The sequence below is a fragment of the Lytechinus variegatus genome, chromosome 3 (assembly GCF_018143015.1).
Source record: "Lytechinus variegatus isolate NC3 chromosome 3, Lvar_3.0, whole genome shotgun sequence".
Taxonomy (NCBI): Eukaryota; Metazoa; Echinodermata; class Echinoidea; order Temnopleuroida; family Toxopneustidae; genus Lytechinus; species Lytechinus variegatus.
This window is the reverse complement of record NC_054742.1, coordinates 55,887,259-55,907,091: the sequence shown is the minus strand read 5'-3', so window position 1 is coordinate 55,907,091 and position 19,833 is coordinate 55,887,259. Positions and strand designations below refer to the sequence as shown.

The 19,833-nt window shown below is 37.0% G+C and overlaps 1 protein-coding gene across 2 annotated transcripts; it reads right to left on the bottom strand.

Moving 5' to 3' along the window:
* Positions 1–393: 393 nt before the first annotated feature.
* Positions 394–19,803, bottom strand: LOC121411432 (Bardet-Biedl syndrome 2 protein homolog). Of its 2 annotated transcripts, none has more exons than XM_041604165.1 (18): positions 19,703–19,803; positions 16,211–16,354; positions 15,409–15,633; positions 12,917–13,042; positions 11,832–11,972; positions 11,071–11,175; positions 10,229–10,315; positions 9,834–9,969; positions 9,038–9,177; positions 7,367–7,489; positions 6,767–6,864; positions 6,047–6,154; positions 5,032–5,158; positions 4,364–4,492; positions 3,297–3,434; positions 2,715–2,827; positions 1,998–2,146; positions 394–1,689 (listed from the first exon to the last, which is right to left on the bottom strand). In XM_041604165.1, the coding sequence occupies exons 2-18, from the start codon at positions 16,325–16,327 to the stop codon at positions 1,589–1,591; spliced, it is 2,163 nt and encodes a 720-aa protein (XP_041460099.1). In that variant the 5' UTR covers positions 16,328–16,354; positions 19,703–19,803; the 3' UTR covers positions 394–1,588. The 2 variants fall into 2 exon arrangements, with proteins under 2 accessions (XP_041460099.1, XP_041460100.1); XM_041604166.1 differs by having other exon boundaries at positions 16,211–16,345; positions 19,703–19,792.
* Positions 19,804–19,833: the final 30 nt, after the last annotated feature.

Genomic DNA, 19,833 nt, shown 5'->3' with positions numbered 1-19,833 from the left:
TCATAATTGCGAACCTCTATAAGGCAGCTTTCACACAAATGCAGTTGATATCTAAGCTATAGAAATGACACATATACATCGGATTGCAAAGAGTGAAAAGAATAGTGGGCTGCCACTGAAATTTACGTTTCATAGAAAGGTGATTGTGGAGACATGAATGACATAGCAAAGTATAAAAAAAAAAAAATCACATACCGTACACAAAACCACAAAAATATCAGTAAAAACTAAAGCTTTGAAATATGTTCACAGTATAAAAATTGCACTCAAATTCTACATCTGCATATCATTAATGCTCAAGAGAATGATAAAAAAAATGTATTCATTATACAATCTTAAAGATCAAGATATGATCTCTGCTGAAATAGCAATGTAAATTATGTACAAAAACACACAAATTTTCACATATAATTGGACGGACAGAGACTAAATAAATACACCCTTGCAGGATGAAGTGAAATAAGTAGTAGTATATGCATGATAAGAGAGCTGGGAGGAAGGCAAGTGTAGCAGAGCCAATCTCCATTGTACAGTATATACCAAGAGCTAAACAGACTGCCAATCTAGGAGTTGTGACATTATCAACTTTCATACACCACCATCATCTCTCAACACGGATGGATTCTAACGAAGACAACATCTCGACGGAGGAGTGAGGGCAGCATCTTTTTTTTCAGCATCTGATTCAGCGCTGACCTTGTGCATCTGCACAAAGTTCTCTAGGGACTGCCACTTTAGAGTGGGACTCTACAGCCCATTCTGGAAGATGTGACACCATCAACTGGTGCCTCGTCTCTTGAGATGAACAGATGCCAATGATGTACCCTTATGAACCCGCTATGCAAAGGAAAGAAAAGTCTGTTTTCTCTCTTTACAGAAAGATCTTGCCATAACTTTTGCAAACACAAGTTGCAGCAGCTATTACACATGTGATACTCCTTGGATTAGATGCAAACGCAACTAGTATACAGGTTCTTCAGCTCCCAAACATCACTATGTCAAACATTCTTTGTTGGTGAATAGCAACTAGACATTCTCGCCATATATTGTAGCCCATTCTCTTCCTCAACCAAGCTCTTATGTCTATCACTTTTTCCAGGACTAAAGTAAATCAGCAGAAGTAAATATGACGAATATCATTCCCCCCAAAATAGAAAAGCAGTATGTTACAAATGACATACAATCAAGGTGAGAATATCAATACAAATTCCATCCAAACAAGAGAAAATATTTTGGCAGAGGAAACACTGACTGGCATCATCATAAACAAACTACTGCAAGAGAACAGGGGTGCATTTCAAGAAACAAATCACAGACTATTTTGCTCCGATCTCATCAGATGCAACAGTTCTTGTCACTCAGAACAAAAGTCAGAATAAAAATCACAAACTTTGTGTTTCAAGTAACACTGCCCTGGTGCCTGTTTCACAAAGACAACTATGTTAATTTCAGCATCATTGTAGCTACCATGGTAACCTTTATTGTGATTGGCTGCTGAGCTGCCATAATGGCAAAGTTACCTTAGTTGTAACTCTTTAATAAAATGGGCCCCAGATGTTTTATGATTGTTTGCAAAAACCCTTGCTGTTCATGATGTTCCAGTCTTGATGATCTTAAACAAGGCACTGATGTTATTCTCTTTGATAGCTTGTCTGCATGATGATACAACTTGGGTCTTGAACTTTCCAACTGAAAGAAAGAAAAAATAAATTTGTACCTTTATTGTGATGTCATTCATTCGCATTAATCCAATAGATTGGTCAACACTAGTGTACTTATACTTAACACCAATATAGTTCTGAGAGTACAAGCCAAAAACAACAAATTAAAAAGAAAATTCATTCCAATTGAATTGACACCTATCCTTGTATCCAACATCATATCAATAATATATCAGTAGACCACTTAGAAATGTTTTTCCGAAGTATTAAGCATTACATTTCAGAATATCATTAGCACTATCAAAATCAACATTATCATCATCATCATCATCTTACCTCTAAGCTGCCCAGCCTTCTGAATAGTTTGGTTGACAAGCTTGAGACAGTTGAGCAATTCTTGATGGTTGGAGCAACGGATCTTATAACCATTAACCAAGTCTCGATTTAGGTCAAACAATTCCATGTACCCACGACGCATATTCCTCCTGCATTGGACATAAGAACCAAATTACAATCCTATAAAATGCCTTTATGACTTTTTACTAAAGGTAAAGTTAACATCAGAATATAGTTGATCAAAGTAGAAAATCAAATAAGCATAAAGCTAAAAAGTTTACATTGCAATGAGGAGAAAATTTAAACATATTTTCATATTTCATATAATAAAATACAATGAAACAAAATGATTTATTGGTCATTGGTCCCTTCGTTTGCATACTGACCAGGATGTACATATAACTATTTTTTTTAATTAAGCAAAATTTTAAACGTTATAACTCTCTTTATTCTACATCCGATTGTGGTGAAATTTTTAGTTTTATGCTTGTTTGATTTCTGTTTTTATTCAAATCAGCTTTTATTGGAGTGGACTTGACCTTTAAACAAGACAAAAAAAAATATATGGTAAATTAAAAACTCATCCCTAATTCAACCTTGACAAGCTAACCATGGATTCCACTAGGGAGACAAAAATTGATGTACAGCTGTTGCTGCTCAAACAAGAATTATTTTCAAATGCATAGATGAAAAGGAAAATCTAAAAGGCATATTTACATATCTGACATTAGCCGAGCATCTTCAGCCCTGACGACAAGACTCCTGATCAAGTTAGAATGGTCGGCCATCTCAGCTGTTAACTTCTGCCTCACCGAGTGAAACTCATCCACCTATATAACACAGCAAACATAGCACATATAGGAGTAAACCCTTCAGATAAAAAAAATTATTTATGACTCTGATTAAATATGTGCCCATCTTACCTGAAACATACAGTAAGTTATCCTTTACGAATTTTGAAATTTTTGATTCAAGTTTCTTAGCAGATCAAAATCATAATTGACAGTAAATCACACAAGTACTTGATTGAATGTAGAAAAAAATAAGTGGAAACTTCAGAGAATGAGGAGAAAACAAGCCAAATATATTTTCCTTGAGCAAGAAATTGATCCACAGTGTGCTGCACTCAACCCAGGTGAGGTAAATGAAGTAATGAATTAAAAAGCTGTGAGCGCCAAAGTCAGTAGCCTATCTTAGCCAGGGTAATATAAGAGCGCCTTAACAACAGGGTGGATATGTGCACCATACAAATAATGTATATCATTACTATTATTAAAAGTTGAGTACACATATACAAACCTTGATGAGTAGATTTTTGAGATCTTCCATGTGCATGGGATAATCAGCTATGACCTGGAGGTCATCTATACCAAGGAAGGAAGCCAATGCCTGGATGAGGTCACCTGCTAGATCCATGTCATCAGTACGAATGGTTACCTAAAAATAAAAATTGATTTAAAGTGATTGGTTAACATTGGTTTGACTTTTAAAAAATCGGAGCTAGAAGGTCACACTTGTCACCTGGGTCTGTGATATGAAGCCCAGAAAAAATTGCGTTCGAAAATAATTTAGTGCTTCAAAAATTGAAATATAAAGTGGCCGGAAGCACCATCTTAATTTCATCCCATACACTTATGTGTACTACTTAGGCATCTATAAGACGCCTATTTACAAAATCAGTGTTTGCCTTGTAGTTTTAGCTTTTTATTCTCAATAATGGTTGTTTTCAGGGTTTATTAGTTCTAATACATGCACTTGTACACATGTTTCATCTTGGTTTGAGAATTTTTAAATCGCTCACAAAGATAAATACCTTTAAAGCAAAAACAGGGTTGTGAATGATGAAGAATGAATGTGTGTAATACACTTTGCATCAGAAACGTTTTAATATTCATATCTGCCAACAAATCGAAATAAAGTTTCCACATAGGGGGGACCTGACAGCAAGAGTAACTTGGTCAGTTGTTTGTACTTGCAGCACAAATTACCATCTATGCACAAAACATGTTCACAATTATAGTGGGGTAAGCGATTTAATAAGAGGAGTAAAGTAAGAATAAAAGTGGATCTGCCATTTACACACCCAATATAATACCTCTATTGCACATTGCATATTACAATTTTTGTTAATAAAAAAAACATATTTTGGTACAATTTGTTTATTCTCTTTATGGATGCTTTGTAATTATTCCAAAAAATTTTTTTGTGGAAATGACTAAACATAAAAAAATATTTAAAAATTGCATGGAAAAACAGTTATGTACTGAAGCAGTAAGCTATGTTATATTTATTACAGAGAAAAATTTATTATAATTTCTCATTAATTTTTCATTAAAAAATGTCTCAAATCTCTTCCTTCCACTTACCTGTCCATTGGCCTGCATCTGAATAAATATAGGACCCGAACCCCTCAATGAAAGGAACCCTACATTGAGAGGAGTATCGGCTGCTACGTCTTCATCTACCAAGAAGTTCTGATTTATCCATAGAACCACCTGTAACAATGTTCAACAAGGAAAGGAAAAATACATTAGTAATCCAATAGCAATGAAGAACACAGCATATGGCTTCTATGACCCCATATCATGAAACATAATATCAATAAATAGTTAGCGGATGGTGGTGATTTATCAACTGTTTACTAAGAGAGCATGAATGCTTGTAAACAAGCAACCTGGGGCCAGGGAGTGAGGATAAATGTCTGACCACACGCCAATAGTGCATCATTTGGACATTGAACCTGGAAATTAACTATTTCACATCAAAGATATTCATCTATGATGATCATAAATGTCAAACCCCATTAATGATGTCATATCATGTACATGTATATACGGCTCCTTAGAAATTCACTATTTTTTTTTTAAATGCTGTCATCGAAAAGTTAATAACATAATTTACAAAAGTCTCTTTTACAAAAAAGAACATATTAAATATCACAAAGAGGTGAGAAAGTACAAAAGGACTGGCCATGCAATGGCACAAATGTTAAATGTAGAAAATGTAGCAGAAATCCAAAGAAACAGAATCATACCCTCTGTATCCTTTCATTGACTGTAAACACTACACTACTCTTTGGCTCAGGGACTTGATCTGTGCATGGTACATACATGGAGAACCTGGGCAGCTGACGGGTCACCTCAAATACATGGAACTGCATACTGGATTGCAAAGAAAGATGATTTAAAGTAAAATATATTAATAGCCAATTTTTTATAAAGCGATTTTCCCCAGAATGGCCCAAAGCGCGATACAGCATATTATTACCCCGGTCATTGGATTCATTTCAATCAAGCACAAAAAGTGCACAATGTCCACTCCCTGGGAAGCATTCCTTGCATTTGTCAAAGCCACATTATGGTGCTGGCAAAATCAAACATACAATATCTTTCGCATCCTACCGGGTACCCATTTAGCACCTGGGTTGAGAGTGGCAAAGTGTGGATTAACGCCTTGCCAAATGACGCTAGACCGCGGTGGGATTCGAACAAACGATCCTCTGTTTACAAGGCGAGAGTCAGAACCACTACACCACGGCTCTTAATGAAGAGTCATTTCCAAGCACAAATTTGCTTATCAGTGTTGGTCACAAATTTGCTTATCAGTGTTGGTGATCTTAAGGGTGCTCGCTTTCAGCTTTAATTATGCATATTAAAACAAAGAAGATCTAAATCTCTGATGGTCTCGTAACAATCGTTACGAGTACAAAGACGTTCTCATGAAATCATTGGTTACCACGGTTACTTTGAGTTTAGCAGAAAACATCAAATACTAAGGGCGTTTTCAGCGAAAAGCATCCGAACTATACGAACCTTATACACAAAGTAGCACCAAGATGAAACATGGCTTAATTTTTAGTTTAGATATAGATAGCTAATATGACAATTGAAGCCAGCATGTTTTCTGAATTTAGGAATGACATTGAAAGTTAATTGGCAAATATTAACTTCACATTTGGCTACCAGTAGTAAATTCTCTGTAATAAATACAGGTAATATCGATCATAATCATAACATCAAAGAAACACATTTTCAATTTAAAATACTAACCTTGATTTTGTACCGACAAATGCCTTGATATGTAAATCCACAGGGATGTCTTTGGGTGGGACTATTGGCACTTTAAGAGCATTTGACAAATTAGGTGTGTTTGGGTGTCTAGAGAAAGAAAGAGGAATTTCAAAAAGAATTATGGATGTACTTTCCACATTAGCTGTATCTTATATGAGATAAAAGAATAAAACATTGGCAAAAATAAAATAACTATTTCTATCAGACCATTTTGCAACTAAAGGGTTTGAAGGTATTACATGACATTGCAATTATAATTTTCATTTCAAATTTTTTCAAATTTCAATTTTTCTGCGGTTTGCTCCTACTAAGTTGTAAGAACAACAATACTAACAGCACTATTCAAAATGTCTGTCATGTGCCTCATCATGTATTGGATCCAAAATCACCATCTCTACTCTCCCTTCTCTGATCATTATTATATAGGAACATACAGCACCAAGGTTGAATAAAGCCTCAGCAAGCCAAGTCCAATATATGCAACCAGAACCAGCAGATGCATTTGAGAAGAAAATATTGAAAGTGTGAAAATAATCATTACCTTGGCGGGATGTACTTTCAGGACTTAGTTAACATTTATGTGTTTATGATAAGGACTCTCATAAACTGTCAGTTTTGTAAGTGTATGTTTTTTGGTCTCACTTTGTAAAATAAAAAAAGCTAACATAGATAAGGCATATCTGTTAAACATACACTTACATGACATGACTCTCTCCTTCAAAGATCCCCTCAGCAAAGATAAGAACAGCTTTCAGAACTGTATCATTACTGGTGTTCACTGTTAATTCAACATGGGGCTGAAATGAACAGAAGGAAACAAAATTGAACATAATTTTTGAAAAATGTGTTTTTGATTTTACACAGAATACTCAAAAGAACTATAGGCTATATATGTATATACTTAAAAAAAAACACAGACATTTTACTTTCATCAGGCAACCAAGCAAAATAAATTTTTAGGTAAAATTGCAAAATTTATCATATTATAATTTCATTTCTTGCATCCTCCACATCATAAATTTCATAGCCATACACATTCATCTGGGGAGCGTTTCATCAACATTTTCGTCCGACAAGTTGTCAGATCTGACATCTTTCATTAATTTTGATTGGCTGAGAGTCACTGTTCCTATGGTAACTGTCGTATAAAACAGGACATGTCGGATAAAACGTCCGACAAGTTCTTTCATGAAACGCTCCCCTGATCTAGAAATGAATTAAAAGAGTGACAGGTAGATTTTGGTCGATTTTACACAGCTAACTACAGGCTTTATTAAATCCAAGAGAAATATTACTTACAGAGGTCTTTTCAGCACCAGAGTTTACTGAGAGAGTGGTTTGAAGTTGAGTGTTTGCAGGAATGATACCCATCTGAGCCTTGTCTAAATCACCAAGACCAGACGGTCTCTCATCCTTACCAGCCTTTAAAACAAAGAAAAAAAAATCACTGAAACAATCAAATTCTAAATCCTAAACCTTTAAATTTTTAGTGATAAATTTGTAATGCAAGAATCACACTTATGGCACATTTAAAAAAGTCTTGCCCATCATTTGAGACTAAATACGCTATGCATTACGTGAATCCTGTGTTTAAAAAATACCCCACCAGCTTATAACACAGGAACCCCATTGCCCTGCGTGTTATGGGCTATTCCACGGTTACTCACGTTACATTTGGAGACACCTTGACTCATACTTGGAGCTGTAACTCCATTATTATTGATAGGAACTAAACATCTCCTTATCACAACAAAGTACACAGTCTGACTATCCTTTGTATAAAAACAAAACTTGGGAAATTCTATTATGCTCCTGGCAAATCTTTGGAATGTGTCGGTTACTCACGTTACATGATTTGTCCCAACCTGTGGAATTGCCCTTATGTCAACGGGAGGTCAGGTGGGGAATCTGAAACCCCAATTTCAGATTTTGGGAGAGCTTCAATTCTCTCGTTTAAACTGGGGTGGGGTTCATTTGACTGCTGATAAGGCCTTGCGTGTAAGTCAATGGGAACTCAAGTGGGGTATCGACACCCCATTTTCAGTTTTTGGGGAAAGTTAAGTTTTTCTCGTTTAAACTGGGGTGGGGTCGAATGCAGCTGCTGATAAGAGCTGAACAAACACCACGCTGGAAACCTCAACATCTCTCTCTAGGTGGTTTCAAACCGCCTCGATCACAAGAATCCCCGTTAAATTACGAGAACTTTTAAGGCTAAAAAATACCCGTTAATTATTCCTGCATTCACACCGCCCCGAAACACATCCTTCGGGATAAGTTCCCAAAGTTACGAGCATGCGCAGTGTGGTCTGATAAGCAGGCAAGGCGGGAGATTCAAAATCACTAGCCCAGCAGCCACCCACGCCGCCGCGCCCAACGACACGCTGGGATAAAAGTTCCCGTAATTTGCTTTCACATCGCCTAAATACCTGCGACCTTGGAAAAATACCCACGAAAGTTCTCGTAATTTCGCCAAGTACCTACTATTTAGCGGGTATTTTCTTTCGGGGAGATTACGCGTAGTTTGCTTTCACATTACCAAAATACCTGGTATTTTCTGATCGGGGTAAATTTCCCGATCAGAGAATACCTGGAACTGGCGAACTTCGAGGCGGTCTGAAACCACCTTCTGTCTCTCTCCCTCTGCCTGGCCGTATGAAGGTCACTTCTCCTTGGGGGGAAGGTGGATTATCTGGGAGAGTGTGTGGTTGTTTACTTAAGGATTACCATTCCTGCTGATATCGGGGATGGGGGGGGGCAGTGAAAGAAGCTTGGAATTTGAAATTGGGGTGTCAGAGGAGATCTGTTTTTAAACACAAATTTTCGTAATGGCCTGAATATCTGATTCTGCAAGCCCACATGACTTTGTGCCCACAAGAGATTCAAATCCAGTGAAATTTCAAAGAAAATCCTAGCAAAACCCCTGTGAAATATCATAAACAACAATCTAACGAGAGCACATACACAACCCACCTTGGCATTCTCTTCATAATTCTTAAGTTCTAGGATAAGGTTTTGCTTCCGCTGGCTCAGATCTCGTATCGTTTCCTGTTCAATATTGGTGTCCATCAGATTCCCTTTCTGCTCCTGGTTGGCGGGTAGGTAACCTCGCACTGGAAAAAAAGAAAGAAATGGAGTAATAATGGCTAATTTTTTTTGTAACCAATTTTCTCTATGCTTCATAGCATGTGATTACCAGGAACGATACAAATTAACCCCCCCCCTTGTTCCGAAGTCTGGGGATGTAGCCACTAACAGGGTCCAGGGGCAGTGCCTCAGCTGGAGGTTTTTAAACATTTTACTACTCAAACTACTGCCAAATCAAGAATATTACACACACAAGTAGAGAATTTCTGTCTCTTTTTTCCCCTTGCTGTCTCTTTTAATCAATTTCTGTTCTTGTCTTTTTTCGTGAGTGCACATGCACAAGGATCTTTTGTTTCATGACATTCCTCATATCATATGGGGATATTGTTGCATGTCTATGTGCTCGCATGTCTGGTGGAGCCTGAACAGAATCCAACAGATGGGACGAATCATGTATCAGCTAGAGAGAGACAGAGATAATTTACTTTTTCTGATGAAAGAAAACGGATACGTCGGAATTGCGAGGAATGGCGGAAAAGGTCAGAATTCAGACTCTAGCTCGGGACTGCGAAAAATGGCAGAGATGGTCAGAATTTCGATTCAAGCTGGAAAGTGGCATCCTTGAAAACAGCTGTCACATATTTCTGTCACCCTTTTCACAAGTCATTATGAAATATCCTACCTTCTCCTTCGTTTGAGCAGCAAATGAGTTCCATGTTCCCATCCATTCTGTAGTCACCCTGCACTATCCCTGCGATGGCCGAAGACAAATTATCTCTAAACACTACCTCACCGGTCCTGTCACTTCGTGCATCAATCTAATCATAAGCAAATGCAAACAAACAGATTGGATTTCAACAAAATATAGTAGGGGAAGGAGAAACCCATTTTAAAATCCAATTGAAAGTTGTTTGTTTGATGTTTCCTGTGATAAGTCAATGGGACAGGGGATTAAATACATTCACTTTACAAAAATAATTTGCTTCTTGATGCATTTGGATTGACTTCATTCTCATACCCTACATAATACATTATGTTCAAACTAATACCTTGTTGAATTGAAATGAATTGTTTTACCTTTCCGTTGCTCCATCCCGTGATTAGCTCGGGTACGCCATCTCCATCCAGATCAAAGCTATCTATGGTGACGGCTTGGTTCTTAGACTGCAGATAGGTCAGCAAATCAAGGGAAGTACAGTTTTACACTTACGCAACTTTGTACATTCACAGTTATATTGATATATACCACTCCCAACCCCCCTCCTCTCTTTCTTCTTCAAATTGTATTTACTCACTCACATATGAATGAATAATCATCTAAGTTATACCAGAAAAAAGAGAAAATTCAAAGCTTTACATGAAATATCATTTGTCCATTTTACTTGTGATTAATTTATGATATATCATCAATAGTTCTTAGCTCTGATTTTCTGATGATCTGTATACTGTTTCCATTATTATCAGGTAAAGATATTTCAGAGGCATCAGAAATTGCGAGTATGTATAAGTCATATTTACAAATGTTACATTCATTCCTTTATCATACATTTAATTGATGAGTCTAGCACTTAGAAACAGTGCGTATTGAGTGATAGATTCAAATGTTTCACACTATCATAAATAAAAGCAGGTTTATCATATACCGGTAAATAATAGACTTTGATGGTAAATCTACATAGAATATATTTATTAAAAAAAAAAAACAGTAATGCCCTGCTACATTTTTTTAAATATATAACATATCAGCTTTACCAGCGAAGCTGAACTTTGCCTCGGGACTACACTTTTCTTCTTCGCTGTGCACTTCCGGCAAAATAAAATGCAATATTCATGTCATATTCACAAATGTTATATTTAGTTTCCAAGCAGGCAATATCTGTACAATATACAATGAAGCAGGAGTAAACGTCACGACTCACCTTGATTCTCCAGTACCTTGAATTCTTTTCATAAACACCAACAGTGCCATTTGCTAAAGCATAGCCAAACCTGGCATCAGTCATCGGGCAAAGAGCTGTGATGGCCTGGATTAAACAACAAGGGCAACATCAGTGGCCTATACTGTAAACTACTTCACAAAGGGCACCATCATGAATGATTGGTAACTGTTAATGTGGTATTAACCAGCATGGAATTTTGATTTTTCTTGATTGTTGAGAAATGTTATAAAGGTTAAACTAAACAGTAAAAATAATTTCTTTTAGGTAATCCTCAGCCATTGGTCGTTGTTTGTGTTATTTGTTTAATTTCTTTTTAAAATTTGTTACTATGCCATTATACATTGTTATATGTTCCTGGAAACTAATTAAACCTTGATATTTCTGGATTGTTGAGCCATACTACAATGATAATTATACGCTGATACACCAAAATAGTACTTTATTCAAGGTAATCTCCAGGAATTGATTGGTGTTTATATTAGATGTAGGATAGAGTCTAGTTTCCTTTGAAAAATTTGTTCTAAATAATGCCATTATACGTTGGCATATGTTCCGGGAAATCAATAAACAAAAAGGCAACAGGGTCTGTTGAAGAAAGGAACGCAATCAAACACAACATGATTTTATACACAATCCATATAGCGCATTCTGGACTTGCGCTTGACTTTTTAAAAGTTGCTTTCAAACACAGTTCCTTTTGCAACAGGCCCTGGTCCAGCGATTCCAATCATGAATTTTACCTCTGTCTCTGTCATCTCTGAAACAATCTCATCCTCCTGAAACACCCTGATGTCGTAATCTTCCGATCCGACGACCAACTGATTCCTGCCATCTCCACAGAATTGGCACAGTGCCAAGGAACACACGTTGTCACCAGTCACCTTGACGATGGAGTAATAACACACGATGGTAGGTTTACAATGCAAACCAAGAAACAATTAGATTACAGGGGGAGGTTTCACAAAGATTTAAATGTGATTTAGAGTCCCAATTAAATTCCAAGTTGCGTGTGGTATAAAAGGAATCAATGCAATGGGTCAAATCATGTTAAGAGGATGTGCACTACTGTGTATTGATAAAGAAGATTGCATGTTAACTTAAATACCATGTGCATATTGGAATTTATGCATAATCACACTTCGCTCTTTGTGACACCCTCCCCTGGTCCCTAGGCTAATGAGGTAAATGGGTAGAATTCATCCAAATCCTTCCACAGTTAAATCCTTGTCCATGCTATTGTAAATTATTAAGACCTTTTTTTCTTAGAATATAACAATTTTACCCAAAGTAAAATTCAATCTCATTGCACCATTTGAAAGAGCACTTTTCTATTACCCCTTTCTTTTGTATGAATATTTAGTGCACCACATTGACTACAAAAAATCTATATTTTTTTCAAACTTCATTTAATGGACACAAGATACAGCATGTATATTTACAATAAAAAGGTATTTAATCCACAAATAAGTCTTTTTCAAATAAATTACTTCAATGGGCAAAACAGGTACAACATTTATGAGGACGTTGTACGCGTGTAACATCACAGATCTTGGTCACATTGCAAAAAGGAGGATCTACATAGCCTTGGTGATCTCAATATTCAAATGCTCACAACTTTCTTATTATTCATTCAATCTTCCCAAAACTTTCATTGATTTGTTTCTTTTTTTCCCTTCATATGAATTCAACTGGTTTCAAGGATATTATTCTCCTTTCATAGAAAGGCACCAGAATAGATATCCCCCCCAGGGAACACTTGTACCATCATCAAGAGACAAACATTTTTCGGAAGAGTCCAGATTCAAATATCAAATATGATACTCACAGTCCAGAAAAGATCATTTCCCTCAATGTCATATCCATATAGAGCACAGTTTCCTCCTGTGATGGCGAGGGGTGAGTTGATACTTCCTAGCTTGCCTATCACAATGGAATTTACTCCATCGGCTGCCTGTAAAAACAATATTCATTGACCGTTGTTATAAGCTACTGAAAATCCTTGGATCTGATTGAAGGAGTGAAAATTGGTTGGTGAAAATCACTGAAAAAAAAAATCTTCATGAAATGCTTGCTCCCCGTCTTTGAAATCATAGACATAATAATGTGATAGATTTTTATTGACAGTTGTTATAAGCTACTGTAAATCCTTGGATCTGATTGAAGGAGTGAAAATTGGTTGGTGAAAATCACTGAAAAAAAATCTTCATGAAATGCTTGCTCCCTGGCTTTGAAATCATAGACATAATAATGTGATAGATTTTTATTGACGGTTGATATAAGCTACTGAAAATCCTTGGATCTGATTGAAGGAGTGAAAAGTGGTTGGTGAAAATCACTGATAAATCTTCATGAAATGCTTGCTCCCTGGCTTTGAAATCATAGACATAATAATGTGATAGATTTTTATTGACGGTTGTTATAAGCTACTGAAAATCCTTGGATCTGATTGAAGGAGTGAAAATTGGTTGGTGAAAATCACTGAAAAAAAAATCTTCATGAAATGCTTGCTCCCTGGCTTTGAAATCATAGACATAATAATGTGATAGATTTTTATTGACAGTTGTTATAAGCTATTAAAAATCCTTGGATCTGATTGGCTAAGAGCAAATTAGTCATCCTAGGCAAAACTCTTCATGAAATGCTCCCGTTTTCAAATCAGAGACATCAAATTTGACAGTGACCCTATGGCAATATGCCTGGGCATAAATAAAAGACATCAAACTATTCAAATGGGGGAGGGGGATGGAACAATAGTCATTCCCCCTTGAACAATGGGTTTGCTGCTTGAATTTACACTAGTTGCCATTTGCATCTCTCAAATTTTGATTAAATGCCATTTTCTCACAAATTTAAAAGCGATTTATTTGATACTTCATCAGACATCATCAGACATATCATTTCATCCCCCCTTCTATAAGAAAAAAATATTCCTTTTCATCATTTTCCATCAAAAATTTGAATTTGTGGTATTTTCATTACACGATCTATGAGAGCTGCTCTCATAAACATCAAAAGTAAAAAACTTCTCTTATCATTTGTTGGATTTTCATTAATCTTTCACCAATGTTTCACTCTCTTTTGTCTGCTCTCATTGAAACCAAAATTTGTCTGGCTGAACTTTCCTTTTAAGTGCTACAGAAATGCTGGATACTATTACTATCATTTTACAGGAATTTCTTCAATTTTTACAGTTTGACTTGTTGTTTCTTTACCACCATACAACCCTTTCGGGTGTGGTGAAAAGTAACAAATCAAGCTATAACAAGTGGAGCGCCTCTGGCAGTCTCACCTGCATCACATGATTCAATATAGCAGCAGTGCTGACTTTGAAAACTACAATAAAATAATTATTCACAAAAAAATACACCATTCATATAATGATACAATACTACGTTCATTGACAATAAATGACATTTGACCTTGATCATGCAATCTTAGACTTGTCAGTGATTCTTGTTTACCCCTTTATCCAAATTTTATTAACTAAATCTATTAACTGTTTTCTGTTTCTGTTTGAAACTTTGAAAGTTAAAACAGCAATCTAATACTTACCTCCAAATTGGCCAAAGTTCATGACCTTAACTCACATGAGATGTTCAATGATACTTGATTACTCTTATGTCCAAGTTTTATGAACTAGCCCAATACACTTACAGAGTTATGATGGTATTCAACAAATACCCCCAACATGGTCAAAGTTCATTGACCTTAAATGACCTTTGACCTTGGTCATGTAACCTGAAACATGCACAGGATGTTCAGTGATACTTGATTACTCTTATGTCCAAGTTCCATGAATCATATCCTTAAACATTTAAAGTTATGATGGTAATTAAACAGATACCCCAACTTGGCCAAAGTTCATTGACCTTAAATGACCTTTAACTTTGATAATGTGACCTGAAACTAGCACATGATGTGAAGTGATACTTGATTACTCTTATGTCGAAGTGTCATGAATCAGATCCATAAAATTTTAAAGTTGTGATGGTAATTCAACAAATACCCCCAATTTGGCCAAAGTTCATTGACCCTAAATTACATTTGACTTTGATCATGTGACTTAAAACTCAGGCATGATGTTCAGTAATACTTGATTAATCTTATGGCCAAGTTTCATGAACTAGGTCAATATACTTTCTAAGTTATGCTGTCATTTTAAAAACTTAACCTTCAGTTAAGATTTGGTGTTGACGCTGCCGCCGCTGCCACAGCCATCGGAAAAGCGGCGCCTGTAGTCTCAAGTCTCTGATTCGCAGGTGAGACAAATATTAGAGAAATCAGTATAATCACTGCAAATGCTTCGAGATGACTTACATCCTTGTAGAAGATATCTGTGTTGTTCTGAACATCGTAGGCTAGGAGATTGGTCTGCGTGCCAACCATCAGGATATCATTCACACCCATGGAATCAAGAGAACCAGCGCAGACAGCGCTAACCTTCTGGTTGATACTCAGAAGGCTGATGTCGGAATCCACCGCTATCTCGCTGGCTCGTCCTCCTCCACGTGCACCACGGGTGTGAGGGTTGTGGACAAATACCTGGTGATGGATAAAAAAATTAAAAAGGAGCGATGTTGCTTTTCCTAATAATACACTTGTAAACTCCCTGACACAAGCATCACAATCACAGCCCACAAAATGATTTAAAGAAAAAAAATTTGATCTATGGTGTCGATATCTTTAATCTCACAAAATTTCAGTCTTTAATCTTTTCAGTCGATTTCTCAGATATTTCTCTCTCATGGTGATAACACTAAAGAAAATCACACCATTTTACCCCTTTGAAGCAGAATTAATTCTTTCTAATACTTATGTGCTGCAAAAGACTTGCTTGGCTACAGTCATGGTAATAACATCAAAGTTGCTTTGGAAGTGAATAGAGACGTTAGATGGTTATGTGATATGATTACAATAACTGAATAATAACAATAATGATAATAAAAATAATAATAATAACAATAATAATAATGATAATAATAGTACTACTACTACTAATAATATTAATTATAATTATAACAAATACCGGTAAATAATGATAATAATAATGCTTAGACTAACTCTATAGATGAATTTATCTCAATTATGTTTCTGTTGTGACAATATGATATCACCTTACCTTTCCAGCTGTTGTAGCTGCTGTGAGGTTAGGATGCTTGCCGTCATACTTTCCAATCGTCACCATCCGTGGATTGATTTTATGATTCAGCTTGAGGGTGAAGATCGGCACCAACATCTTGGAATGTTTGATAGTCTGTTGACGCTAATAGATATGATAAATGTTAATGAGATGAGGTAGAATGGGAGAGAATTAAAAACTTGATATAAATGCAAATTATTTGAAAACATAGTATTCACAATCGCAAATATCACCGTGGCCACCAGCCACACATTCTGTGAATGCGATGTTTTATAATCGGTGGTGAATTTATATTGTGTGAATAGGTAAAGGTTCTAAATGATTGATTTTGAGACTGATAAAAACATGAAATATTGGTAAAATAGTCCGGGGGGGGGGGACTCACATATATTGGTGGTACGGGGACATGCCGCCTTGATGACCCCCTTTTTCACACCTAATTTTCAGTTCTCTAGATACTCCAAATGACATAAGTTCAGTTCAGAAGCCGCCCAGCCCCACTCGCAAAATCCCCGTTACGAGACAACTCACTTCCCCAGCCTTGCCAAAATTGTCAAGCGTGAGCACCGCATGCGAGAGATGCGCATACAGCTTCGCAACTCCCTACACATAAACTAGTTGCCGCTCCATGCATTGCTAGCGCATGCACAGCGCTATGGTGCAACGTACCTACATGTACGGTGCTGCGATCCCATTGTGTAGACCCCATTTTTCACACACCGCAGTATATATTTAGTTCCCAAGCATCTGTACTTTACCCTTTTAGTCAGTTCCTTAGTTAGACCCCCATTTCAGAGTTTCGTGAGGCACACTCCCATCCTAAAATAATTTGAGAGCTTAACCCCCCCCCACCCCGTAAGTAGTTGCCAATCACTGGAGTACATCTTATTGATTCCTGTGAAGTTCAGTTCATCATAAATGCACCAGCCAATCACATTTGTGCTACCATTTTCAGTTAATGATGAACTGACAATGGTAACATAAACATGATTGGCTGACGCGTTTCTATGCTCAAGCTGCAAAGAATAGCAACGATGATCAATTGTTGGAAAATACACTGGCTTTTTGGAATTAAATTTTTACACACGCATGCATCGGTGAAGGATGGCGAAGAACAATAGGAAACAAGATGGCAGCGTAAACATCGGGCAAGTCTCTTCCGGTTTTTAAAAATATTTTACTCCTTTTTTTGATGAATTCTTGTTCAAAAATAACGAGAGCGTAGAAATGTTGGGAATGAAGTTTTATCCCATGTAGTGTACATGATTTAGGGCTAGATCTTTTAGAAGTAGAAATCTCGGGGGTGAAAGTTTCAGGTTTTGGCTTCCTACATGTATGTGTGGGTCAATGAGAAGGAAGACCGGGGGCCGATTGTACGAAAGGGTCTTTCCAAGGACCGTCTTTCGTGTCGCCCATCTTTTATGATGCGCTGTAATCCTGTATGCGGGATATAATGTTGTAAGTTAGAGCAATTACGGGATCGGAGTTCGGTTCGGAAGTTTTGCTCCTAAAATCAGAATCGGTTCGGATATCGGATCAGAAGATATTCAAAAACAAAAAAATACATTAAAATTTGTATGTGGCCGGCGCGTGGACAAATGCGGCACGCTACACTGATGGCAGAATTTGTTTTGATCTCCGACAAAAGCGGAGGAAGAAGATGATGAGTTGTTTTGATCTCCGACATAATCGGAGGAAGGAAAATAAGATAATGACGTTCCAGCGCGCGACACTACCGCCGATCAACGATAGGCCTCTTCTCTACAACATCGTGGTGATGGCGGAGTCCGTCGTGAACTTTTAGAGGCCGCATTACTTACCGAAAAAGACGCACTATTATCCAAAGTGGTTTACGATGATATTCACCTTTTCTACAATATCGTAGTGATGGCGGAGGTAATCGTAAACTCTTAGAGGTCGCATGACCTCCTGAAAAAGACGCATTATTATCAAGAGTTGTTTACCGTGATATTCACCTTCTCTACAACATCGTAGTGATGGCGGAGGTAATCGTAAACTCTTAAAGGTCGCATGACCTCCCAAAAGGACGCATTATTATCCAGAGTTGTTTACCATGATATTCACCTTCTCTACAACATCGTAGTGATGGCGGAGGTAATTGTAAACTCATAAAGGTCGCATGACCTCCCGAAAAGGACGCATTATTATCCAGAGTTATTTACCATGATATTCACCTTCTCTACAACATCGTAGTGATGGCGGAGGTAATCGTAATCTCATAAAGGTCGCATGACCTCCAAAAAGGACGCATTATTATCCAGAGTTGTTTACCATGATATTCACCTTCTCTACAACATCGTAGTGATGGCGGAGGTAATCGTAAACTCTTGAAGGTCGCATGACCTCCCGAAAAAGACGCATTATTATCCAGAGTTGTTTACCATGATATTCACCTTCTCTACAACATCGTAGTGATGGCGGAGGTAATCGTAAACTCTTAGAGGACGTATAGTCAGATAGTCGTAAATATTACCGCGCATGTCAGCGTGTTCAACTAAATCTTATTTGCCTCCGCTTAAGATCAAAACATATCGTCTTTTCGTTGTTTTTCTTCCTCCATTTTTGTCGGAGATCAAAACAAATTATCACCAATTATCATTATCATCGTTTTGTTCTTCCCCGATTATGTCGGAGATCAAAACAAATCATAATCTTCTTCTCCACCTGCCTTTCCGCTAATATCGGAGATAAAAACAAATCATAATTTTCTTCCCCTTTAGGCCTATCTTCTTTTCCTTCCACCGCTTTTGTCTGAGATCAAAACAAATCACCAGCGCATTTTGACGGCAAACATGTCGCCACGTGTTTTTTTTTTGTCTTGTAATGTTTTGGTTTTTCCGATCCGATTTTTTCCCCAATGGTCAAAAATCGGAGTTCGGAAAAATGTAGAAAAAAGGGGAAAATCGGATCGGATCGGGAATTGGAATAAAAATCGGTTACAGCATTAGCGGGATATTTCTGAAATGTATGATAAACAAATAGAATTTGTTAACAGCATTTAAATCGATTGGTATACAATTTCATGATATATCATATCATTTTGTAAACAAAGATTTTGTTTATTTATCTTTAACGGATGAATAAAATATGTTTGCAGGTAGGAATTTATTTAAAATGCGTTTCACATGGTGCATCATAATAAATGGGCGACACGAAAGATGGTTTTTGAAAATACCCTTTCGTGCAATCGGCCCCTGGCTTCGTATGAGAGTAACCTTACCGCTTACGTCAGTAAATGATTTTTACTCTCGAGAAGCCGCCTGGCTAGGCTAGTCACACTCACACGTCACAGCACACACAATTATCAACGCATATGGGACCGTTGGAATTGCTGAAATCCAAATTGAGTGAGTGTAGGGTGGAATCTAAACCTCTAAATTATTGTAGACAAGACTCAAGAGAAACCAACAATTACAAAATTGTTTATGGAATATTCATGTAAAACATTACCTATTTCTTCTCTGTCAATTGAAAATTCAGACCGATGAGTTCATTATCTGGATTCGGTTTATTGCCAAGAGACGGACGCTTCTAATCAGGAATTTAAGATAAAGGGCGCCATCTCTGTGCAGCAGCAAGCT